The 27,965-nt window shown below is 40.9% G+C and overlaps 1 protein-coding gene across 7 annotated transcripts; it reads right to left on the minus strand.

Moving 5' to 3' along the window:
* Positions 1-77: 77 nt before the first annotated feature.
* On the minus strand, positions 78-27,965 carry LOC114292977 (uncharacterized). 7 transcript variants are annotated; one of them, XM_082909528.1, is made up of 6 exons: positions 27,742-27,965; positions 27,370-27,453; positions 26,574-27,265; positions 25,864-25,994; positions 23,413-24,288; positions 78-470 (listed from the first exon to the last, which is right to left on the minus strand). In XM_082909528.1, the coding sequence occupies exons 3-5, from the start codon at positions 27,239-27,241 to the stop codon at positions 23,429-23,431; spliced, it is 1,659 nt and encodes a 552-aa protein (XP_082765654.1). In that variant the 5' UTR covers positions 27,242-27,265; positions 27,370-27,453; positions 27,742-27,965; the 3' UTR covers positions 78-470; positions 23,413-23,428. The 7 variants fall into 7 exon arrangements, with proteins under 7 accessions (XP_082765654.1, XP_028092787.1, XP_028092788.1 ...); XM_028236986.2 differs by having other exon boundaries at positions 23,413-24,297; positions 27,742-27,940; XM_028236987.2 differs by lacking the exon at positions 27,370-27,453 and having other exon boundaries at positions 23,413-24,297; positions 27,742-27,934.

The raw sequence follows: 27,965 nt of genomic DNA on the forward strand, positions 1-27,965 counted from the left end.
TATAAATCATTTTTTTGTCATTTCGCTCTATTAAGAGCTATGTACAAGCAGAGAACACAAAAGAGCCTAAATACCAATATTAAAAATGATTCTTCAATAGCAACTTTCCCTAGCAAAGTGGCACAACTGTTTCGAGGTAGTTTATGCTAATCACTGAGATACAAATCCTGATAACAGATAAGCTTGATTGTGAAATTTGTTTGATCAAGTTTACAAAGTAGTAGCCAAGAACAAAAAGATCTTGGCATATCAGAGAGCATTAAATTTATATACAAGTGAACATGAATACCAGTTATTCATGCTAAGAAACGGAGTAACTAACTTCCCGGTTTGTACAGAATCCAGTAGAGTACCGAGATTGTTAGCAGTGGGTGAAAAAGGCAAAATAGATGCCATAGTTTCTTCATGCTTGGAAAGGCTTCATATAGTTTTCTCAACACTGCATGCTACGATTCTGTCAGCGACTCACCCTGTCTCAATACAAGCAGTGTCAGTTAATCTTTAGGATAAAACAGATTTAGAATACTAGGGTTACACAAAGTGTTGTTTTGTTCACTGATATAGGCTGTATTCATTAGTTGTCGGGTATATAAAATGGAGGACGGAAGGAAAACCAAAGACGATGGAGAAGAAAACAAAAAAGCAATTGGAAGCCAGAAGAAACACCCAATGCTCTACTAGCTAGCAAACATGTAAAACAGTTACTTGATTATGTATTTTATAAATTTTTCTTTTTTCTTCTTGTTTTTAACAAAAGGAATTACACAAACACATTCACATAAGGGTCAAAGAAGTCCAAACCCACACACACACACACACCAAGAGGGCCTAACTTTTGGAGTCATGGTGATTTTAAGACTCACTTGGGTGAGATATCTTGAGACTAACATCAGACTGGACATTCAACTATGTAGAAAAATAAAATCCAATAACACATTATCACAAACATACAACAAAGTACAAACCCAACAATCCGATGACAAGAAATACTTCAAATGAATGAGGTGTACTAGGGCTCTTGGCAAATTACTAACCATGTTGGTTAGCTAACGTGGAACACATCAATTTGTAGGTAATTCTGAAGGAAATGAAGCCACAGAAATTGTTTTATACCATTCTTTTCCAATGGGTTTCAAAGAGCAAAACTTGTTTGATAATTTGTTGATATAAAAAAAGAAAAAAAAAAAAAAAAAAGAAAAAGACAAAGAAAAAGAAGAGAGACTTTATCGATTAATAAAAATTACATGTACTCAGTGTGAACAGTGGCAACTAAGGTGTAGCAACCAATGGTAGATCAAGAAATTCAATTGTAAAAATCCCCTATATCAATATCGCTTACTACAAACATAAATTTTATTGAAGCTTCTAATACTACTACAAAATATTTAGAAAATCAAAAGAAATCAAATTTAAAACTATATTTTATTTTTAAAAAAAGGTATATTTTTTGAATTTTCTAACTGTTATAATCTAAGAAGAGCTAGAAGGGGTGGTGTTGATGTCAAAAATGTTTTTGTGGTTTACTGGTTTTAGAAATAAAACACTTTAATCTCAAGGGACATTGATTGTAATACTTTATGATTGAAGATGTTAAAATCTAAAATCAATTAACGCACTCAGTGAGATAGAGAGTTCACGCAAGCATTCACACACATGAGCCAAAGGATTCATAGTGGGAAAACCTTTCCCACTAGAAGGTAAAACCTTTTCCACTCATTAACCAAATCAAGTACAAGATTTAGACCAAGATCCTCCCTACTCAAGCCCAAAGCAGTTCTATAGTCCAATCTTCCAATCTGTCCGATTTCTTTGAACTCTTCTACCTTGCTTCTCCACTAGTGTAACGCCCTCAAATAAACCCATAATAACCATAACATTAACATGCATTTATAAAAGAAAACGAATCATTTGAGTTAGTCATCAGAGTATTCTTATTGAAAGACATCACATGTAACATCCTGCAACATCAAAAATAAATGCCCTAAGGGCTTACATCTTTCCAAGCTAACACTTGGACACAAAAAGGATGAGTACTAACTCATTTACAAGTTAAGCCCTAGGCTTGAATGTTTACATGAAATCTCAAAATAACAAAATAAAACCTATAACTAAAGACAAGTCTTCAAAATCCCAAACATCAAATCCTTCCAGGCTAAGTCCGTGGAGGTAGCTTATCACCTGAACCTGAAAATGATGTTCCCATAAAGGGTGAGCCACAGCCCAGTAGAAAAATACTAAACCAAATATAAGCATTGAATAAAGCCATAGCATTCAATAGATGGTTAACCAAGATAATCAATTTTATCATTAAACATGTCTAAGACACATTTCACTTTCCATTATTATCAACATGGCTCAGAACCTGGCCAAACTCACAACAGTGAATTATATATCATATTCACATTACTTCCAATATCAACAAAACAAATGAGACTCATGCTCATATCAAAACACTTCATACTTCCCATTTGATACACATTTTAGTGCTGTATCAATAATCATGTAAAAACACTTCAATATAATAAGCACACATAAAAATGGTGCTAATGGAGTCCATCCCCTATCTCCTCCCAAACGAAAATCCGGTTTAGAGGTCCATCCCCTATCTTCCCCTAAACCGTGGAGTACATCCCCTATCTCCTCCCACACAATATGCAAATGCAATGCTCAACCAATACACGTATTTTCAGTATTAATTCAATAGTCAAAATTAATGACTTAACCAATGTGATTAGTTTCAGTTATTCCTAATCCACATGCAATGTCTACAACAATCACGACTATCCTCCACCGATAGCCCAAAACAGTTATTTCTAGACTGGAAATAAATATATCAACAATTCAATAGGTGAGTGATTTAAATCATCCAACTACACCATTTAATCAATGAATTCATCAATTTCATGAATTTAACCAAATTCCCCCAATTCCCTTAAATTAATTTTACAAATTTATTAATAAATACAACTAGGGTTTTTCCCAAAATTATCTAAGTAACCCCAACATCTTAAAATACCAAAACTTAGAACAAAGCTTATAAAATAGAGTAGGAAATCCCTACCTTGAAGATCACAACTAAAATAGAGAAGATGAAGATGATGACCCAAAATCCAAAGTGCTCCAAATCCTCTCTTTTTCAGATTAAAGGAAAGATCTCGCGAAGCTCTACCTTTCTTCCAAAGGAACTAGGGTAGAAGACCACAAGAAATAGATCAAATCTTAGAGAAAAGGTGAGAGTAGAGAGAGAAACTCTCAAATGGCGGTTTTTAAAGGTTAAGAAAGAAAAGGTAGGTCAAAAAGTGATCCAAAAAGTGAAATCACGGACTGATATAATCGACTCTACGCTCGAGCGTAGAAAGCCCCGCTCGAGCGTAAGACACAGAATCATGCTCGAGCGTGAAGAAAGCCGCTCGAGCGTCATTTGCACCCTTCCAGAAGTTTTGCAGGCGCTGGTACCCGCTCGAGCGTCAAACTCCCCGCTCGAGCGGAGGAGCAAAAACAAGGGATCACGCTCGAGCGTAAAAACTACCGCTCGAGCGGAAGAACTGCAGAGCAAAATACTGGGGGATGGAAAATCACGCTCGAGCGTCAAGATTCCCGCTCGAGCGGAGAAGCAACAACGAAGGGACCGCTCGAGCGTTAAAACTTCCGCTCGAGCGTGAAGGCCAAAATCTGGGCATCACCTATTGGCATCCAAAATCAACCAACCTGTAACAGACCCGCCCAACACAACCTATACTTCAAATACAAAGAGATTAAAGGACAACAACAACCAATAAGTAATGACAGGATCCACAGAACCTAAGTCCGGATACAATAATTTAAAGAGAAAAGACCGGGGTCGCTATAACCTCCCCTCCTTAAAAGAATTTCGTCCCCGAAATTAAGCACAAGGTTTCGAAAACAAGTTTTTCTCAAATTCCAACCATATGATAACTCACTAATAAACAACTTGACCCAATACCGGCCATTCCATCTCTTAACAAATATATTTCAACCTGCATTAACACTATGCAATTTTCTTTCAATTTCAACAATTTTCAATATATTCAATATATACAATGTTCCATTAAACTTCCATTTCGAGGCAAGTTCCAAAATATTTCCGTTAACCAAAACATTCTAAATGTTTTACAGCTTAAGACATATATAAAAAGCTTTAAAGTTCGACAATATTACAAAATCTAACTACAAGATTACAAATCAATAAACATGTCCGGATATTTCTCGCGGACTTCCAACTCACGTTCCCATGTGGCTTCCTCCACCCCGTGATGTTTCCACAAAACTTTCACTAAAGGAATGGTCTTGCCTCGCAAGACTTGATCCCGCTTATCCAAGACCCTAACCGGTCTCTCCTCATACGAGACATCCTCATCAACTACTAAATCGGTCCAATCCAATACATGTGATGGATCCGGCTCATACTTCCGAAGCATACTCACATGAAACACGTCATGTACTCCGGACAACTGCGGCGGCAAAGCTAAACGATAAGCAGTCTCGCCAATCCTCTCAAGGATCTCAAAAGGACCAATGAATCGAGGGGACAACTTCCCGCTCTTCCCAAACCTCATCAATCCCCGTCTTGGTGATATCTTCAAAAAGACATGATCACTCACCTCAAACACCAAAGGTCTCCTCCTACGGTCGGCATAAGATTTCTGACGACTCTGGGCTGTAACAAGCCTCTTACGGATAAGCTCAACCTTCTCCGTCGTTTCCCTCACTAACTCCGGACCCAACAGAGGTGCATCACCCACCTCGGCCCAACAAACAGGAGACCTACACGGTCGGCCGTATAAGGCCTCAAACGGTGCCATACCGATACTAGACTGGAAGCTGTTGTTGTAGGCAAACTCCACTAATGGCAAGTGCCTCTCCCATGACCCGCTAAAGTCAAGAACACAACCCCGAAGCATATCTTCAAGGATCTGAATAGTACGCTCGGACTGCCCATCAGTCTGAGGATGATAAGCTGTGCTAAAGGTCAACTTAGTACCTAAGGCGCTCTGCAAGCTCTGCCATAATCTGGCAGTAAAACGAGAGTCCCTATCGGAGACGATCGTCACTGGAACCCCGTGCAACCTCACTATGTCCCGAATATACAAGTCGGCAAGATGATCTACTGAATCTCTAACACGCATAGGAATGAAGTGCGCCGACTTAGTCAACCGGTCTACAACCACCCAAATAGCATCACTGCCCCGCTGAGTCCTCGGAAGACCTACAACGAAGTCCATAGTGACATGCTCCCACTTCCACTTGGCAATAGGCAAGGGTTGCAACAAACCCGCTGGCCTCTGATGTTCGGCCTTCACTTGCTGACAAGTAAGGCACTTAGACACGAAAGCTGCCACATCTCTCTTCATACCCCGCCACCAAAACTGGCGACCCAAATCCCGATACATCTTAGTACCTCCCGGATGCACCGCAAGGCGTGAATGATGAAACTCTCGGAGTACCTCCTCTCGATGAGACTCCGGCACAAACAGACGGTCTCGGTATCTCACACTCAGGTCGGGATACACCGTCAAACCTTTCTCAACCTTCCCACCAGAAATCTTCTCACGGAGGGATTCTACCTCAAGGTCGCCCCTCTGAGCCTCTAACACTCGAATCACAAGTGTAGGTTGCGCAACAACAGAAAACAAGGCCGCAGCCTCGACGGATTCGCCCAGAAGCAAATCAAACTCTCCAAGTGCACCTAACATCTCCCACTCTCGGATGGCTATACTAGCTATGTCACCAACAGGTTTCCTGCTAAGGGCGTCGGCCACCACATTGGCCTTTCCCGGATGATAATGCAATTCAAAGTCATAATCCTCAATAAATTCCATCCACCTCCTCTGCCTCAAGTTCAAGTCTTTCTGTGTGAACAGATATTTCAGACTCTTATGATCCGAGAATACCTCGAACCTCTCACCGTAAAGATAATGTCTCCAAATCTTCAAGGCAAATATCACAGCTGCTAACTCTAAATCATGCGTAGGGTAATTCTTCTCGTGAACTTTTAACTGACGTGAGCCATAGGCAACCACTTTCCCCTCTTGCATCAACACACAACCAAGACCCTCTCGTGAGGCGTCACAATAGACTGCATAACCCAACCCTCTCTCCGGAATAATCAAGACTGGAGCAGTGGTCAGTCTAACTTTCAACTCCTGGAACGACTTTTCACAAGTCTCACTCCAAACAAATTTGACTCCCTTCCGAGTCAAACTAGTCAAAGGCGAAGCTAATCTGGAGAAATCTCTTACAAACCGGCGATAATACCCAGCTAATCCCAGAAAACTGCGGATCTCAAACACACTCTTAGGCTGTACCCAATCTTGCACTGTCTCTGTCTTGGATGTATCAACAGACACCCCTTCCCTAGAAACTACATGGCCTAAGAACTTTACCTCCTCTAGCCAGAACTCACACTTCCCAAACTTAGCATAAAGCTGATGGGCTCTAAGTAAATCAAGCACCACCCTCAAGTGTTCCTCGTGCTCTTCCTCTGAAGGTGAATAGATAAGGATGTCGTCCACGAAGACGACTACAAAACGATCTAGAAATTCCCGGAATATCCGGTTCATCAAATCCATAAAAACTGCCGGTGCATTGGTGAGCCCGAATGGCATCACCAAAAACTCATAATGGCCATACCGCGTACGGAATGCCGTCTTCGGAATATCCTCTTCTCTGACCCTCAACTGGTGGTAACCCGATCTCAAGTCTATCTTAGAGAAACAACGGGAACCCTTCAACTGGTCAAACAGATCATCTATACGAGGCATAGGATACTTATTCTTAACCGTAGCCCGATTCAATTTCCGGTAATCTATACAAAGTCTCAAAGCACCACCTTTCTTTTTAACAAAGAGGGCCGGTGCTCCCCAAGGCGAAACACTAGGACGTATAAAGCCTTTATCTAGCAACTCCTGGAGTTGGATCTTCAACTCAACTAACTCAGCTGGGGCAAAACGATAAGGTGCCATAGAAATCGGCGCCGTGCCGGGCACTAAGTCAATAGAGAATTCAATCTCTCGATGCGGTGGCAAACCAACAAGATCCTCGGGAAAAACGTCCGAGTACTCACACACCACCCTTGGCAACACAATCTGAGTCTCACCGTCCTCACTAATCGAGAGGTTAGCAAGTAGACCACTAAGCTCACTCCGTCCTCGTGGAACATACCCCGGTGGCAAAACATTACCAACACGGTCCCCCAGAAAATGAAAACACTCACCATTCACGGTACAACAAGTGACTCTCTGGCGGTAGCAATCAATAACTGCCCGGTATGACGATAACCAGTCCATACCCAAAATAACATCGAAACCTCTCATAGGCATAACTACAAAGGAAAATGGGATTCTATGGTAATCAACCTCTATATCACAACCCCTAACACCGTGTTTCAAAATCAATTCACCCCCAAGAGGCGACACTACACAAATAGGAGATGCTAACTGTGCTAACTCCAACTCCAAAACAGATGCAAATGCAGCAGACACAAAGGAATGAGATGCACCCGTATCAATCAAAACATTAGCAACCGAGTTGCAAAACAAGAAAGTACCTCTCACAACAGATGGAGCCGGTACAAGATCCTGCGCGGTAACAGCATACACGCGCCCAGATGACCTCTGATCAACCTGCTCACCCCTAGGAGCATAAGATTGCTGCACCGACTGAGACGATGAAGCCCCCTGATTGGCCCTCGAGGCCTGACCCGACTGAGCTGGCTGTTGACCCTGAATCTGCCTCAAACCAGATGCACCAGGTGTGCCACCCAACTGTGGGCAATACCTCTTCATATGCCCTGGCTGACCACACTGATAACACGAGAGTGGCTGGCCTCTACCCTGACTCTGGCTCTGAGATCGAGCCGCAGATGATGCTGCTCTCTGCACTCCTCCCCTCTGAGGACAAACTGGAGACTTGTGGCCCAGCTGGCCACACTTGAAGCAGGTAATGTCTCCTTGACTGCCTTTCCCCGAACTAGCACTCGGCATAGGAAAAGTCGATCTAGAAAAGCTACTCTGAGACTGTTGGGGATTAAAGCCCTTCTGTCTCCTACCATCACTCTGACCATCCTGACTCCTCTTGGAGCCCTTCTGTCCTTCCTCCTCCTCCTGCATCATGATTTCCATGTGGGCTGCAGCATCAACCAAACGCCCATAATCCCGAATCATAGTTCCCCCAACTCTCAGCTTGAGGCCACGCCTCAACTTCCTCTCAAACTCAATACAACGGCGTTCCTCAGACGCCACCAATTCAGGTGCAAACCTGGACAAACTAGTAAATGCAGCCTCAAACTCGGCCACTGAAGAACTCGACTGCTTAAGCTGGCAGAACTGGTCTCTCAGCTTCTCCCTAACTGCTGGAGATAAGAACTTCTCCTGGAAAGCATTCACAAAAGCCTCCCATGTACCTCCTATACGCCCCTTAGTGAACTTCCACCACTGACCCGCATCCCCCTTCAACTGGAATGATGCCAAGGTCACCTTCAACCCCTCGTCTTCGATGCCAAGCATCTCAAACGTCTTCGTTGTCTGTTCGAGCCATTCATCTGCCTTAAGCGGCTCTTTAGGATCACCCACAAATTCATCCGGATTAGACCGGAAGAACTCCCTCTTCAGAAAGGAAGGTCCTGCATCCGCAACAACAACTTGGGCTTGATTCTCAGCCCTAAGAATGCCTACTGACTCCCTGAATGCCCCTGCTATCTCTCGGGCTAAAGCGCCCATAGCCTGCTGGCCTACTGGCTCGGCCACATTGGCCTGGCCAATTCCCTCATGAACTGCCGGAATTTCCTCTGGTACCGGTACCTCCTGCCTACCCGGCCTACCACGCCTACCGCGTCCTCGCCCTCGTCCTCGTCCTGACATCCTAATAAAGGAAACAAACAAAGACGTTAGCACATTAATAAATGTGCCGAAACTAAACACTCGCGTCCTAATGCATTAGACAAAAATAATTCATTCCACGTAAGCACATAATCACATAAGCACCTACGAATTTCATTCCTGGATAATAATAGTCCCGAGGCGTTACTATAGTTCCGGTTGGAAGCAGCAGTGATCAAGTGCCTTTCCAACAAGACTACTAGAAACTCAAGGGTCCAATCAACATCCTAGAAACTACATTCCATACCCATATAATCACATAAACATGTTAACACATAAGCATATAACATTACACTAAGTCTCTATCCAACGAGACGAACCCAATGTGATACTAATCACGTCCCACGTACCCAAAGTATTCAAACCCGGTACGCTCTGATACCAAGTTGTAACGCCCTCAAATAAACCCATAATAACCATAACATTAACATGCATTTATAAAAGAAAACGAATTATTTGAGTTAGTCATCAGAGTATTCTTATTGAAAGACATCACATGTAACATCCTGCAACATCAAAAATAAATGCCCTAAGGGCTTACATCTTTCCAAGCTAACACTTGGACACAAAAAGGATGAGTACTAACTCATTTACAAGTTAAGCCCTAGGCTTGAATGTTTACATGAAATCTCAAAATAACAAAATAAAACCTATAACTAAAGACAAGTCTTCAAAATCCCAAACATCAAATCCTTCCAGGCTAAGTCCGTGGAGGTAGCTTATCACCTGAACCTGAAAATGATGTTCCCATAAAGGGTGAGCCACAGCCCAGTAGAAAAATACTAAACCAAATATAAGCATTGAATAAAGCCATAGCATTCAATAGATGGTTAACCAAGATAATCAATTTTATCATTAAACATGTCTAAGACACATTTCACTTTCCATTATTATCAACATGGCTCAGAACCTGGCCAAACTCACAACAGTGAATTATATATCATATTCACATTACTTCCAATATCAACAAAACAAATGAGACTCATGCTCATATCAAAACACTTCATACTTCCCATTTGATACACATTTTAGTGCTGTATCAATAATCATGTAAAAACACTTCAATATAATAAGCACACATAAAAATGGTGCTAATGGAGTCCATCCCCTATCTCCTCCCAAACGAAAATCCGGTTTAGAGGTCCATCCCCTATCTTCCCCTAAACCGTGGAGTACATCCCCTATCTCCTCCCACACAATATGCAAATGCAATGCTCAACCAATACACGTATTTTCAGTATTAATTCAATAGTCAAAATTAATGACTTAACCAATGTGATTAGTTTCAGTTATTCCTAATCCACATGCAATGTCTACAACAATCACGACTATCCTCCACCGATAGCCCAAAACAGTTATTTCTAGACTGGAAATAAATATATCAACAATTCAATAGGTGAGTGATTTAAATCATCCAACTACACCATTTAATCAATGAATTCATCAATTTCATGAATTTAACCAAATTCCCCCAATTCCCTTAAATTAATTTTACAAATTTATTAATAAATACAACTAGGGTTTTTCCCAAAATTATCTAAGTAACCCCAACATCTTAAAATACCAAAACTTAGAACAAAGCTTATAAAATAGAGTAGGAAATCCCTACCTTGAAGATCACAACTAAAATAGAGAAGATGAAGATGATGACCCAAAATCCAAAGTGCTCCAAATCCTCTCTTTTTCAGATTAAAGGAAAGATCTCGCGAAGCTCTACCTTTCTTCCAAAGGAACTAGGGTAGAAGACCACAAGGAATAGATCAAATCTTAGAGAAAAGGTGAGAGTAGAGAGAGAAACTCTCAAATGGCGGTTTTTAAAGGTTAAGAAAGAAAAGGTAGGTCAAAAAGTGATCCAAAAAGTGAAATCACGGACTGATATAATCGACTCTACGCTCGAGCGTAGAAAGCCCCGCTCGAGCGTAAGACACAGAATCATGCTCGAGCGTGAAGAAAGCCGCTCGAGCGTCATTTGCACCCTTCCAGAAGTTTTGCAGGCGCTGGTACCCGCTCGAGCGTCAAACTCCCCGCTCGAGCGGAGGAGCAAAAACAAGGGATCACGCTCGAGCGTAAAAACTACCGCTCGAGCGGAAGAACTGCAGAGCAAAATACTGGGGGATGGAAAATCACGCTCGAGCGTCAAGATTCCCGCTCGAGCGGAGAAGCAACAACGAAGGGACCGCTCGAGCGTTAAAACTTCCGCTCGAGCGTGAAGGCCAAAATCTGGGCATCACCTATTGGCATCCAAAATCAACCAACCTGTAACAGACCCGCCCAACACAACCTATACTTCAAATACAAAGAGATTAAAGGACAACAACAACCAATAAGTAATGACAGGATCCACAGAACCTAAGTCCGGATACAATAATTTAAAGAGAAAAGACCGGGGTCGCTATAACCTCCCCTCCTTAAAAGAATTTCGTCCCCGAAATTAAGCACAAGGTTTCGAAAACAAGTTTTTCTCAAATTCCAACCATATGATAACTCACTAATAAACAACTTGACCCAATACCGGCCATTCCATCTCTTAACAAATATATTTCAACCTGCATTAACACTATGCAATTTTCTTTCAATTTCAACAATTTTCAATATATTCAATATATACAATGTTCCATTAAACTTCCATTTCGAGGCAAGTTCCAAAATATTTCCGTTAACCAAAACATTCTAAATGTTTTACAGCTTAAGACATATATAAAAAGCTTTAAAGTTCGACAATATTACAAAATCTAACTACAAGATTACAAATCAATAAACATGTCCGGATATTTCTCGCGGACTTCCAACTCACGTTCCCATGTGGCTTCCTCCACCCCGTGATGTTTCCACAAAACTTTCACTAAAGGAATGGTCTTGCCTTGCAAGACTTGATCCCGCTTATCCAAGACCCTAACCGGTCTCTCCTCATACGAGACATCCTCATCAACTACTAAATCGGTCCAATCCAATACATGTGATGGATCCGGCTCATACTTCCGAAGCATACTCACATGAAACACGTCATGTACTCCGGACAACTGCGGCGGCAAAGCTAAACGATAAGCAGTCTCGCCAATCCTCTCAAGGATCTCAAAAGGACCAATGAATCGAGGGGACAACTTCCCGCTCTTCCCAAACCTCATCAATCCCCGTCTTGGTGATATCTTCAAAAAGACATGATCACTCACCTCAAACACCAAAGGTCTCCTCCTACGGTCGGCATAAGATTTCTGACGACTCTGGGCTGTAACAAGCCTCTTACGGATAAGCTCAACCTTCTCCGTCGTTTCCCTCACTAACTCCGGACCCAACAGAGGTGCATCACCCACCTCGGCCCAACAAACAGGAGACCTACACGGTCGGCCGTATAAGGCCTCAAACGGTGCCATACCGATACTAGACTGGAAGCTGTTGTTGTAGGCAAACTCCACTAATGGCAAGTGCCTCTCCCATGACCCGCTAAAGTCAAGAACACAACCCCGAAGCATATCTTCAAGGATCTGAATAGTACGCTCGGACTGCCCATCAGTCTGAGGATGATAAGCTGTGCTAAAGGTCAACTTAGTACCTAAGGCGCTCTGCAAGCTCTGCCATAATCTGGCAGTAAAACGAGAGTCCCTATCGGAGACGATCGTCACTGGAACCCCGTGCAACCTCACTATGTCCCGAATATACAAGTCGGCAAGATGATCTACTGAATCTCTAACACGCATAGGAATGAAGTGCGCCGACTTAGTCAACCGGTCTACAACCACCCAAATAGCATCACTGCCCCGCTGAGTCCTCGGAAGACCTACAACGAAGTCCATAGTGACATGCTCCCACTTCCACTTGGCAATAGGCAAGGGTTGCAACAAACCCGCTGGCCTCTGATGTTCGGCCTTCACTTGCTGACAAGTAAGGCACTTAGACACGAAAGCTGCCACATCTCTCTTCATACCCCGCCACCAAAACTGGCGACCCAAATCCCGATACATCTTAGTACCTCCCGGATGCACCGCAAGGCGTGAATGATGAAACTCTCGGAGTACCTCCTCTCGATGAGACTCCGGCACAAACAGACGGTCTCGGTATCTCACACTCAGGTCGGGATACACCGTCAAACCTTTCTCAACCTTCCCACCAGAAATCTTCTCACGGAGGGATTCTACCTCAAGGTCGCCCCTCTGAGCCTCTAACACTCGAATCACAAGTGTAGGTTGCGCAACAACAGAAAACAAGGCCGCAGCCTCGACGGATTCGCCCAGAAGCAAATCAAACTCTCCAAGTGCACCTAACATCTCCCACTCTCGGATGGCTATACTAGCTATGTCACCAACAGGTTTCCTGCTAAGGGCGTCGGCCACCACATTGGCCTTTCCCGGATGATAATGCAATTCAAAGTCATAATCCTCAATAAATTCCATCCACCTCCTCTGCCTCAAGTTCAAGTCTTTCTGTGTGAACAGATATTTCAGACTCTTATGATCCGAGAATACCTCGAACCTCTCACCGTAAAGATAATGTCTCCAAATCTTCAAGGCAAATATCACAGCTGCTAACTCTAAATCATGCGTAGGGTAATTCTTCTCGTGAACTTTTAACTGACGTGAGCCATAGGCAACCACTTTCCCCTCTTGCATCAACACACAACCAAGACCCTCTCGTGAGGCGTCACAATAGACTGCATAACCCAACCCTCTCTCCGGAATAATCAAGACTGGAGCAGTGGTCAGTCTAACTTTCAACTCCTGGAACGACTTTTCACAAGTCTCACTCCAAACAAATTTGACTCCCTTCCGAGTCAAACTAGTCAAAGGCGAAGCTAATCTGGAGAAATCTCTTACAAACCGGCGATAATACCCAGCTAATCCCAGAAAACTGCGGATCTCAAACACACTCTTAGGCTGTACCCAATCTTGCACTGTCTCTGTCTTGGATGTATCAACAGACACCCCTTCCCTAGAAACTACATGGCCTAAGAACTTTACCTCCTCTAGCCAGAACTCACACTTCCCAAACTTAGCATAAAGCTGATGGGCTCTAAGTAAATCAAGCACCACCCTCAAGTGTTCCTCGTGCTCTTCCTCTGAAGGTGAATAGATAAGGATGTCGTCCACGAAGACGACTACAAAACGATCTAGAAATTCCCGGAATATCCGGTTCATCAAATCCATAAAAACTGCCGGTGCATTGGTGAGCCCGAATGGCATCACCAAAAACTCATAATGGCCATACCGCGTACGGAATGCCGTCTTCGGAATATCCTCTTCTCTGACCCTCAACTGGTGGTAACCCGATCTCAAGTCTATCTTAGAGAAACAACGGGAACCCTTCAACTGGTCAAACAGATCATCTATACGAGGCATAGGATACTTATTCTTAACCGTAGCCCGATTCAATTTCCGGTAATCTATACAAAGTCTCAAAGCACCACCTTTCTTTTTAACAAAGAGGGCCGGTGCTCCCCAAGGCGAAACACTAGGACGTATAAAGCCTTTATCTAGCAACTCCTGGAGTTGGATCTTCAACTCAACTAACTCAGCTGGGGCAAAACGATAAGGTGCCATAGAAATCGGCGCCGTGCCGGGCACTAAGTCAATAGAGAATTCAATCTCTCGATGCGGTGGCAAACCAACAAGATCCTCGGGAAAAACGTCCGAGTACTCACACACCACCCTTGGCAACACAATCTGAGTCTCACCGTCCTCACTAATCGAGAGGTTAGCAAGTAGACCACTAAGCTCACTCCGTCCTCGTGGAACATACCCCGGTGGCAAAACATTACCAACACGGTCCCCCAGAAAATGAAAACACTCACCATTCACGGTACAACAAGTGACTCTCTGGCGGTAGCAATCAATAACTGCCCGGTATGACGATAACCAGTCCATACCCAAAATAACATCGAAACCTCTCATAGGCATAACTACAAAGGAAAATGGGATTCTATGGTAATCAACCTCTATATCACAACCCCTAACACCGTGTTTCAAAATCAATTCACCCCCAAGAGGCGACACTACACAAATAGGAGATGCTAACTGTGCTAACTCCAACTCCAAAACAGATGCAAATGCAGCAGACACAAAGGAATGAGATGCACCCGTATCAATCAAAACATTAGCAACCGAGTTGCAAAACAAGAAAGTACCTCTCACAACAGATGGAGCCGGTACAAGATCCTGCGCGGTAACAGCATACACGCGCCCAGATGACCTCTGATCAACCTGCTCACCCCTAGGAGCATAAGATTGCTGCACCGACTGAGACGATGAAGCCCCCTGATTGGCCCTCGAGGCCTGACCCGACTGAGCTGGCTGTTGACCCTGAATCTGCCTCAAACCAGATGCACCAGGTGTGCCACCCAACTGTGGGCAATACCTCTTCATATGCCCTGGCTGACCACACTGATAACACGAGAGTGGCTGGCCTCTACCCTGACTCTGGCTCTGAGATCGAGCCGCAGATGATGCTGCTCTCTGCACTCCTCCCCTCTGAGGACAAACTGGAGACTTGTGGCCCAGCTGGCCACACTTGAAGCAGGTAATGTCTCCTTGACTGCCTTTCCCCGAACTAGCACTCGGCATAGGAAAAGTCGATCTAGAAAAGCTACTCTGAGACTGTTGGGGATTAAAGCCCTTCTGTCTCCTACCATCACTCTGACCATCCTGACTCCTCTTGGAGCCCTTCTGTCCTTCCTCCTCCTCCTGCATCATGATTTCCATGTGGGCTGCAGCATCAACCAAACGCCCATAATCCCGAATCATAGTTCCCCCAACTCTCAGCTTGAGGCCACGCCTCAACTTCCTCTCAAACTCAATACAACGGCGTTCCTCAGACGCCACCAATTCAGGTGCAAACCTGGACAAACTAGTAAATGCAGCCTCAAACTCGGCCACTGAAGAACTCGACTGCTTAAGCTGGCAGAACTGGTCTCTCAGCTTCTCCCTAACTGCTGGAGATAAGAACTTCTCCTGGAAAGCATTCACAAAAGCCTCCCATGTACCTCCTATACGCCCCTTAGTGAACTTCCACCACTGACCCGCATCCCCCTTCAACTGGAATGATGCCAAGGTCACCTTCAACCCCTCGTCTTCGATGCCAAGCATCTCAAACGTCTTCGTTGTCTGTTCGAGCCATTCATCTGCCTTAAGCGGCTCTTTAGGATCACCCACAAATTCATCCGGATTAGACCGGAAGAACTCCCTCTTCAGAAAGGAAGGTCCTGCATCCGCAACAACAACTTGGGCTTGATTCTCAGCCCTAAGAATGCCTACTGACTCCCTGAATGCCCCTGCTATCTCTCGGGCTAAAGCGCCCATAGCCTGCTGGCCTACTGGCTCGGCCACATTGGCCTGGCCAATTCCCTCATGAACTGCCGGAATTTCCTCTGGTACCGGTACCTCCTGCCTACCCGGCCTACCACGCCTACCGCGTCCTCGCCCTCGTCCTCGTCCTGACATCCTAATAAAGGAAACAAACAAAGACGTTAGCACATTAATAAATGTGCCGAAACTAAACACTCGCGTCCTAATGCATTAGACAAAAATAATTCATTCCACGTAAGCACATAATCACATAAGCACCTACGAATTTCATTCCTGGATAATAATAGTCCCGAGGCGTTACTATAGTTCCGGTTGGAAGCAGCAGTGATCAAGTGCCTTTCCAACAAGACTACTAGAAACTCAAGGGTCCAATCAACATCCTAGAAACTACATTCCATACCCATATAATCACATAAACATGTTAACACATAAGCATATAACATTACACTAAGTCTCTATCCAACGAGACGAACCCAATGTGATACTAATCACGTCCCACGTACCCAAAGTATTCAAACCCGGTACGCTCTGATACCAAGTTGTAACGCCCTCAAATAAACCCATAATAACCATAACATTAACATGCATTTATAAAAGAAAACGAATTATTTGAGTTAGTCATCAGAGTATTCTTATTGAAAGACATCACATGTAACATCCTGCAACATCAAAAATAAATGCCCTAAGGGCTTACATCTTTCCAAGCTAACACTTGGACACAAAAAGGATGAGTACTAACTCATTTACAAGTTAAGCCCTAGGCTTGAATGTTTACATGAAATCTCAAAATAACAAAATAAAACCTATAACTAAAGACAAGTCTTCAAAATCCCAAACATCAAATCCTTCCAGGCTAAGTCCGTGGAGGTAGCTTATCACCTGAACCTGAAAATGATGTTCCCATAAAGGGTGAGCCACAGCCCAGTAGAAAAATACTAAACCAAATATAAGCATTGAATAAAGCCATAGCATTCAATAGATGGTTAACCAAGATAATCAATTTTATCATTAAACATGTCTAAGACACATTTCACTTTCCATTATTATCAACATGGCTCAGAACCTGGCCAAACTCACAACAGTGAATTATATATCATATTCACATTACTTCCAATATCAACAAAACAAATGAGACTCATGCTCATATCAAAACACTTCATACTTCCCATTTGATACACATTTTAGTGCTGTATCAATAATCATGTAAAAACACTTCAATATAATAAGCACACATAAAAATGGTGCTAATGGAGTCCATCCCCTATCTCCTCCCAAACGAAAATCCGGTTTAGAGGTCCATCCCCTATCTTCCCCTAAACCGTGGAGTACATCCCCTATCTCCTCCCACACAATATGCAAATGCAATGCTCAACCAATACACGTATTTTCAGTATTAATTCAATAGTCAAAATTAATGACTTAACCAATGTGATTAGTTTCAGTTATTCCTAATCCACATGCAATGTCTACAACAATCACGACTATCCTCCACCGATAGCCCAAAACAGTTATTTCTAGACTGGAAATAAATATATCAACAATTCAATAGGTGAGTGATTTAAATCATCCAACTACACCATTTAATCAATGAATTCATCAATTTCATGAATTTAACCAAATTCCCCCAATTCCCTTAAATTAATTTTACAAATTTATTAATAAATACAACTAGGGTTTTTCCCAAAATTATCTAAGTAACCCCAACATCTTAAAATACCAAAACTTAGAACAAAGCTTATAAAATAGAGTAGGAAATCCCTACCTTGAAGATCACAACTAAAATAGAGAAGATGAAGATGATGACCCAAAATCCAAAGTGCTCCAAATCCTCTCTTTTTCAGATTAAAGGAAAGATCTCGCGAAGCTCTACCTTTCTTCCAAAGGAACTAGGGTAGAAGACCACAAGAAATAGATCAAATCTTAGAGAAAAGGTGAGAGTAGAGAGAGAAACTCTCAAATGGCGGTTTTTAAAGGTTAAGAAAGAAAAGGTAGGTCAAAAAGTGATCCAAAAAGTGAAATCACGGACTGATATAATCGACTCTACGCTCGAGCGTAGAAAGCCCCGCTCGAGCGTAAGACACAGAATCATGCTCGAGCGTGAAGAAAGCCGCTCGAGCGTCATTTGCACCCTTCCAGAAGTTTTGCAGGCGCTGGTACCCGCTCGAGCGTCAAACTCCCCGCTCGAGCGGAGGAGCAAAAACAAGGGATCACGCTCGAGCGTAAAAACTACCGCTCGAGCGGAAGAACTGCAGAGCAAAATACTGGGGGATGGAAAATCACGCTCGAGCGTCAAGATTCCCGCTCGAGCGGAGAAGCAACAACGAAGGGACCGCTCGAGCGTTAAAACTTCCGCTCGAGCGTGAAGGCCAAAATCTGGGCATCACCTATTGGCATCCAAAATCAACCAACCTGTAACAGACCCGCCCAACACAACCTATACTTCAAATACAAAGAGATTAAAGGACAACAACAACCAATAAGTAATGACAGGATCCACAGAACCTAAGTCCGGATATAATAATTTAAAGAGAAAAGACCGGGGTCGCTATAACTAGTACGGCACAAATCCCACAATCACAATCAACTAACAAGCCTCGAGATTCACATATCCTATTTAACTAAAAGCCTATTTCTCCACTTCAAGAGAAGTTTCCTGACACTTTCAAAAGTCTTACATTTTCACTCCCCCGAAAATCCACATCACATATAAGGAGGTTAGCAGGCCTTTTTCCTCTTCCCAACTCTACCCTACGTTACACGGACTCGGGTGCCGGTATCAGGTACGGGTGTGTATCTAAGGGTCGGACACTTTAAAATTAAAAATTAAGGATACGTGGATATGGATTCAAATTAGGATACGGGTACGGAGATACGTTAAATAGTTATTTTTAAATATATTTATTATATGAAGATGAGTTTAAAAAGTTTAAGGAATAACAAATTTTATTAAAAAAATAACAAATAAATAATAAATAAAAATTATAAACATTATTTTAGACATAAAATAAATTATATTATATATGATAAAATAAATTATTTTAATTTTAGACATAAAAGTTATGTTATTTATGATATATTATATTATATAATATTTTTTTGAATAAATAATATTATATTAATATAATTTATATTATATATAATTCAAGTTATATTAAAAAGAAAAGTCAGAGAGAGACTGATCAAAAAAGAAAAGAGAGAGAGAGAGAAAGAGAGAGAGAGAGAGAGAGAGTGACAAAGAGACTTCGCAGATCAAGCGACGAAGAGAGTCCGAGATTGAGATCAAAGGGGAAGACGACGGAGCACAGTACATCGACTTCGCAGATCGATCAACTTCGCAGATCAGTCAACTTTGCAGATCGATCAACTTCCCAGATCGATCGATGCTCTGCAACCGATTGAAGTTGAAGGCCAGGTTCTCTCTCTACTCTCTTCTCTTTTGATTCTTCTGCCGTATCCGTTTCTAAGGAGCCGTATCCCGGCTGTATCCCACACCCGTACCCGTGTCATGTCGTGTCGACACAGGTACCTTCGAAATTCCAAAGAGTCCGTGTAACATAGACTCTACCACATGTCTAACTATACATGTGATCACACACACTCCTATGAAAGACCCAGAGTATCTCAAACAACTCCAAAATCAACTCGCAAAGCATTCTAGCCGATGGCAATGAACAAGAGGATGATCAACGGATTCTCCATCTTACTTGCACAAAGACAACCAACTAACAAAAATATGGTATGAAAGTATCTTCCCCTAAGTCGCAACCCGAACAGAAAACCCCCACCATTGATGGATCATTTGGCTGCCAAAACACTCTTCAAGGAACATAAGCCTTGTTTGGCAAGTGGGTTTTGGGCTATTTTTTGGCTAAAATCCACAAAAAGACGAAATAGACTAAAATAGCTAATAAGACAAAATGTCACCCATAATCATTTCACTTTTTCTCTTACAAACATCATATCCAATTACAAAAAAATCCAATCATCTTCTCAAACACAAATTTTAGCCTATTAAAATAGCCAAAAACTAAAATAACCTACTAAAATAGCAACTTCCCAAACACCCAAATAATGCGGTCTTACATCTCCTAAAATATACAAGTAAATAAGGATATATTGTGTATGTTATGTAGGAACTACAAATGACAGGAATCTGTTCCCTTCTTCAATTATCATATACTATTAATGTACTTGCGTCTAACAATATGTGTGACAAGCGGGGTGTTTGTTTGGATTTTTTTGAGCCAACTTATAGCTTCTAGCTTTCGAAAAGCTATTTCGGACTGTTTGGTTAAACTTATTTCAAATAGTTTCTGATTCTAACAACTTATTTTAACTCAAAAAAGATGATTCTGAGAAGGGTTTCTGATTCTAACAACTTATTTTAACTTAAAAAAGATGATTCTGAGAAGTTGCTCACCCCTTATTTCTGATTATCAACTTCTGCTGTGGACATGTTAATTTATGATTATACTCTTAGATTTTTTTATTTTTTATTTTTTTAAAAATAGAAAAAGACCCAAATAGACTATAGACTATTATTATTATTTTTTTTAATGAGAAATGTGGACAAGTAGTGAATAACAAAAAAATAAAAGTTAATTGAAAAAACTACTTCACAGCTTATTTAACAAATACTACTCAGCAACTTAAATCTATAATCTAATAGTTACACTAAGCAGATTAACGGTTTCTGATTAAAGTCATAATCTATAATCTGTTAAGTTATAATCTATAATCTGTTTTAACAGCTACACCAAACGGAGCCAAGGACATAGTCTACAGCCATTATCCATACACTTATGCATGTCTTACCCAATGCAAAACCATGTTTAGCAATCCCAAACGACCCACACATAGCGCTGCAAACGAACCAAGCTGTTCGTAAGCTCAACTCGTTAAGGGCTCGGCTAGGCTTGGTTCGTTAAGTAAATAAACAAGCTCAAGCCAGACTTTTATGCTCGTTTAAACGAGCCAAGCTCGAGCTCGAATAATCTCGGTTTGTTTATTTTTATTTAAATTATAAAATAAATATATTATTTATATATTAAACAATATATAAAAAATATGTATAAATAATAAGGGAAAATTACAAAAAAAACCCTAGGGTTTAGCGTCTTTTGCAATTTAAACCCCAGGGTTTTAATTGCATCAATTTGAACCCTAGGGTTAACCATAAGTAACGAACTTGGGGTATTTTGGTCAATCAACTACTTATTGACTGTATATATTTTATATATATATATATACAATATATTGAGAGAGAACAACACTGGAGTGGTTGGGCCGATCGGAAAGGGTATGAGTCATGTCGGAGTGAGAGAGCAAGGGAGAGAAGCCACCGGAGAAAGGGTTTGCCACTTTGGGAGAGTTTTGGAGTAGCAAGTAACGTTAGAAGGGATGATCGGAGATCACTCCTCCTTGCCTTAGATCGTCAAAAATCTCCATTCACGACAAAAGAAAAGAAATGAAAGAATAGAATGACAACAATGCTGACCGAGATTAACGAACGATCGCGTCACCTCCACAATCACTTCTTATTTTGCTTCTCACTCACTCCAACCCCCAAATCTCCATAGACGAAATGAGAAAAGAACAGAGTAACAACGGCATTGGCTGGAGGTTCACAAAATTCCCTTCCGACTGCAGCTACCAATTTACTTCTCTCTTTCTTCTCTACCTACCATTACAGCTTCCCATCAAATTCTAAAGGGAGTTCGTTTTTTATTTTGTAGAAAAGAGAGATTCGTTGGGGTGTAGCCCCTCCTCCTCCTTCTCTTCTCCCGCCATCCACCGCCGCCGCCCTCGCCTCTTCTCCCCATCTCCTCTTTCTGCTCTTCTTCTTCCACTCCTAAAACCTTAACCCTAGATCTTTATATTATATATATATATATATATATATATTTTGCAATACATGTAAAGTAGTAAGAGGAGAGAAAAGCGGCAGCAAAAGGTGGGACTGAGATGGATGTGTGCATCCCCAAAGGAGGAGAAAGAGGATGTGTGCATCCTCCAAACGTCGGCCGGAGATGGCGCTGGCAGAGTGAGGCACTGAGTGCGTTTGTAGAGAGAGAGAGAGAGAAGAGGTTGATAAGAAAGAGATATAGAGGGGTTTTGATACAATGTGCTCAAGTGTGGTAAATTTATGATGAATGGCTTTGATTTAATGTATGACAAATAAATGGTGGAATTGATATGATGTGTTAAAGTTCAAATTTATTATTATATTGAGTAAATGGGCCAACGCAAAAGTGCCACATGTGTACTACAAATTTTCTTCCGTCAACCAAGCTAACAGAGATAGACGGACGGTTGAGATTGTGACAAAAGTAAAAGTTTTGGATTCAAATTGATGTAATTAAAACCCTGGGGTTTAAATTGCAAAACACGCTAATAATAATTTCATTATCGGGCTTCAATTCGAGCTTGAGCTGAAAAATCAACCTCGATTAACAAACGAGCCGAACTCGAGCCCAGCAAAGCTCGGCTCGACTCGTTTGCAGCCCTACCCACACATTAGTTTATTGAACTTTAAGTATGTCTGTAACTTAGTCTCAAACAACATCATTAAGCAGAAAGAGTTTAACTTCAATATCCGTCAAAGTGTCAATAGCAGGATTCAGGAGACAACAAAGCACTTAAAACCTAAGAAGCATGGACACTTCTAAGAAGGTGACGTATCCGTGTCGGACACCGACACTCTTTGAACATTTCCTCAATATGTGTCGGACACTCTTCAAAACATGTCCTATTTTTTAATTTATTTTAAAGACCTGGATACTGTTCGGACACTTGAAGGACACACGTGTTTATCATTTAAACACACGTGTCTATAGATTAGACACAGGTGAAACTAATTATAAATTTAAACAAAACAACTTAGGATAGAATAATAAAACAAAAACTATATAAATTTATACGAATTACTGTTATATTGCATTCTTTATTATCTTTGAATGATATATTCATATATATAACATATAATAAATATATAAAATTATATATTTATACGTGTCTCTCACATGTCGTATCCTACATTTTTTGAAAATTGACAGTGTCGGCGTATCCAAGTCGTCTTGTCATCTCGCGTGTTCATGTCTATGTCCATGCTTCTTAGCTCAAAGCTAAAATTTTACCTAAGAATATAGTATTTATTTTGGCCGTTTCCTTGTCAACTTAGAAATATATTAAAATGAAAATTTATAAAATATGTGTTCATGTACCTGATTCCTCGACCACTTAAGTAATCTTAAGACCACAGAAAGCATCACCTTCATGCTTCACCTGTGTAGATTGCCTTTCATGCTCCACCCGCTGAAGCTGTGATGACAATTGAAGCAAATCAACAGTTGGTCCATCATCACAAGAAAGACAGTCCGTGCCATCCATGTATCGTGACCCTTGGAAATTCCCATCAGCGAAGTTGACAGCATCACCGTCATCCGAAATTAGCATGGGGTCAAATTGATTCCCCTCTGCAGAATTCATGCCAGTGGAATTAAACTTATGTGATACTCCACTTGTTGAAGCCTGAGGGCTCATCCCGAAGAGTTTTCCAGAGACTTGAGTGTAATGCGCATGGCTTCCAGACACGTTCGGGGGTTGAGTCATTGGAATTCCAGATGAATGACTCGAAGAATTCTGTGATTGAGATGACAGAAGAGAGAGAGCACGCCCAGGGGCCAACATCCCTGATAACCCTTGAACGGTTGATGCAGAATCAAAAAGAATAAAGTCTTCATTTCCTAATGAAGTGTTCTGGATCAAAGAACCTGAACCAGAGTTTGGGGCGCCCAGGTCAAGTGGGTTTCGATTACTGTTCTCATTAAAGTCTCTTCCTGGTGCTGAATTAACTCCATTGGCATGAAAAGAAGGGAAATTTTTCTCAAACTCATAAGGGAACGGCGATTTTGGATGTAGATGTCCATTTGTTGTGATGGGAATTTCTGATTGAGGACAATAATCGGCTCCATCTTCATTTTTTATGTGCCTGTTCCAGTCATTCGTGTCATATTTCTGTGGATGCAGAATGTTGCCGGGGAGTATATCTTGGCAAATAAAAGATGATGTTGTTAGTGTACTCCCCTGAAACCTGTTACCTGCAGAACCTGCTTAATGTTATGAAAACATTAAAAACTGTAGTTCCCAGAAGGAATAGGAAGCGAAGATCTCGAAAAACAAATTCCCAAAAATATTTGAGTTATAATATACGAGGCCAAAAATACTGCAAGCAAGCCAGAAAAGATTAGAACAAATCTAAGGAGATAAAAGCAATACAACTTAAAAAAACGAGGGCCACAGTCTATGTAATTTAGATGTAACTTTGTTATCTATAGATTCCATACATATAGTAAATCAATGAGAAAATGTAATAAAATAAGGAAAGTCTGCTGTTTAGAAAATGAAGTCAAATATATTCATAGATTCAATCATTCAAGGAAGTTATTTTGATGAATCGCCATGCAAGCACCCTACATCTCTCTCTATATGTTGTGTGATGTTTCCAAGTGTTTGATAGTCTCAAAGCTGCAACCTAAGTTGAATATTCATCCCGACAAAGCCTTAAATGCCAACCAGATGGGAAAGACAGAATAATGTGATATTTTGATTAATGGTTTTCAAAGAATTCTCAGTAATTCATAGAAAAATAAACCATTTTTTCTTTTGTTTCAAGTAACAAAACTTTTTTTAATTTTTTTTTTATGATATAGTATTTGTAACCTAAATAATTGCTAAATAACCTCATTTCTGTTGCAGAATTATCTACTTTTAACATAGATAACTCCTCACCACTTCGACATCTTTTATAAATATGATGTATTGGTATCTTTAACTGGCCAAAGAAATTGTGTCTGATACTTCATTGATTCAAGATATTTAATTATCATGGCGGATGGTACACTTCGGAAAGAATGAAAAGAATGACAGGTTGAAGAAACTTCATCCAAAACTACTGTCCTGTCTTGCCTAGTTAAAAACAAAAAATACGAAAAAAAATACGGATAATACTGTCTCATAACACATAAATGACTCCCTTGTATAACTGCCATTGCAATCAGGGCCCAATTACTCAAGGCCCCCCTCCTTGCAGGTTTGAATTAAAGTGACCTTCACATGGTGCATCAATTACACTGAAAAATGTCCAAAATTGTTTCAGAAAATTTATTAGTGTGTATGGTGTGGTACGTGCCAACTATCTATAAGTTTGTACTACTTTTCTTGGGTAATAGAATATGGAAAATTCATTTCTTTTTCAATTTTCCAACTCTGATATCACAAAGCGTTAATATTGCATTAAATACGCAAAGCAAGGCCAAACAAACACAAAATTGTATTTGATTGTATTACCACCATATCTTGGTTCATGTATCCAATAACCATCATAATGAACTCAAAAGACCTAATACTTTCGTAGCGGAAACACAGTCAATTTCCTGTCATTTTGGAAAGACCAGATTACTTTTTTTCCCCAAAAATTTGAGAGGACAATGATGGTCCCCAGATAATTAATAGACAGGTAACAAATTATTTTCCAAAATGTATACTTGATTGAACAACGAATTATGTTAGCATTATTACAGAAAAAAAAGAGATAACAGGTTTAATCAAATTAACTTGATTGCCCAGATTTTAATTAAGTAGAGAAAGCAAAAGAAGGGAATGTATGTTAATACCAATATATGACGGAAATAACCTCCCAGTTCTTCCAGAGTGAACATGAGGTTTCCTTCGACGCTCGTTGTGGCCTGCAAGACGTTTACGACAGCTGCGTTTACCATCATCGAATTCAACCAGCAAATGGAACCTGCAAAATCAGAAGCTAAAAGATATTATGTCCACAATGCAAATTATGCCATTCTTACCCAGCAAGCTTGAGACCAACATGGTTAAAATGCAAAAAAAACGTAACCATGCATGATAGAGAAGTTATAGGTAGGAATGAATCAAATAATATATTGTGATAAAATAATGTTGAGTTTGGATAAAAGTGGAGTGTGAATATTCTTATGCGTTATCTTTCCATTTCTTCATTTGGGTCTCATTTAATAACACATTGTAATACTCAAAGTATTAGATTTATGTATGAAATAAGGAACCTACTGTTAAAAAAACATGAAACGACAGATCTGGTTTGAAGGCATATAATTAGCTTTCCCGTAACAGAAATTAAAAAGGGATCTTCCCAAAGATAGGGAAACAAAGACGTAACAAACATAAACAGTGATTGCCAAGAAGAAATGGAATAGAAATGAATTGTTTGAAAGCTACAAGTTGTTCTACGATTGGATATCATAAGATTCAAAACTTTCCTTCGATTTTCCTACTGATTGATGCAAATAAATGGCGCATAAAGGTTAACGTTTAAAAGGAAACAAAAATCAACCTGCTACATTGCTGACAAAACCTTTGTTCAATGCCATTCACAATAACTTTGGCAGTCTTTGAGTGAACCTCGCAAACTTTGTGCCTCTTGTGGTAGTCCTTAGAGGAGCTCAAATCTTTCTTACAACCATAAACCTGGCAAAACGGCGTGTGAGTACTCGTACCCGCTCGGACCCTCTTTGCAGGCGTAGACGACTCCGCTGAAGACAGCATAGGGGCTGCCTTAGAGGATTTGAAGTTCTGGGGATCTCTGTGATCACCCAACCTCCCCAATTTCAAATCAATGAGCGATGAATCGCGGCTGTTTGATTCCACAACAGAGCTAGAAAACTTTGAACTCGATTCGTCCTCCCCAGAAAATGCATTTGTTGTAGATGTAATTGGTGTACACATTCCTTCACCAAAAAATCTACAACCTGAAACATCTTTAACTGAGTTATTCAGAGGCCTAGATTTTCTCATGGTTTCCGGGAAACCCAATTCCACAAACCCCTGATTCTCAATCCCGCCTTCACTGGTTGTGACTACCATATTATTATCATAACTACATGGGGTTTTCAATTCCCATCCCATCAAACCATTTTTCCCTCTCCCAATCACATCCGTAGCAGAAATAGATTCATCAGATACAAAACCCTTCCCTTCAGAAACATAGCTCCAAGACTCCATTAATTGTAACAAAGAATCACAATTCTACAAATTACATACAAAATCACCAAACTAGTAAGCAAGAAATCCTATCTCTTCTACAATTTTACTCAGTTACAAGGTAGAAACGAAATCTCAATCAAACTTACCAAACACTGAACTCACTGTGCACTAGACTTTACCCACCAAGATTTTTCTACTTTTGAGACAAAAGCTTGTGTGAACCTTAATTTCTGAGGAAACCCATAAAGGAAATTCCAAAACCCATAAACAAAACAGCACAAACTTTAAAAAATGAGCAAAAACATATGCAAATTAAACCAAGAAGTACTAAAGAAGTAAAGAGAGAAGCTAAAAAAAATTGGATGCCTAGCTTGTGGAAGCCAATAAGAAAAAAAAGGGGAAAAAGAGCACTCAAGATAGTGAGTGAAAAAGTTATTCAGAGAACGAAAGAAGAAAAAGAAATGGAAAGCTGCCCAAAAATCGAAAATGATGAGACAGAGAGAGAGATTGTGCTTTACCAAAAGATTATTATTATTCAGGTGGAATGTGAAGTTGGAGGAGAGAGAGAGAGAGAGAGAGAGGACTGAAAGTGAAAGATTTATGAGTGTGTCCTCGTTCCCAACTCCATGGGAGATAGCTTGTGGTTTCCCTTTTAGAGAGAGAGAGAGAGAGAGAGAGAGTTTTGTTTCACCTTTGCTTAGCGAGTAAGGGAACTGCTATTTCCAAACCTTTTTCCTGGCTT

This window comes from Camellia sinensis, chromosome 15 (genome assembly GCF_055761805.1).
Source record: "Camellia sinensis isolate YWXY chromosome 15, ASM5576180v1, whole genome shotgun sequence".
NCBI classification, from domain to species: Eukaryota; Viridiplantae; Streptophyta; class Magnoliopsida; order Ericales; family Theaceae; genus Camellia; species Camellia sinensis.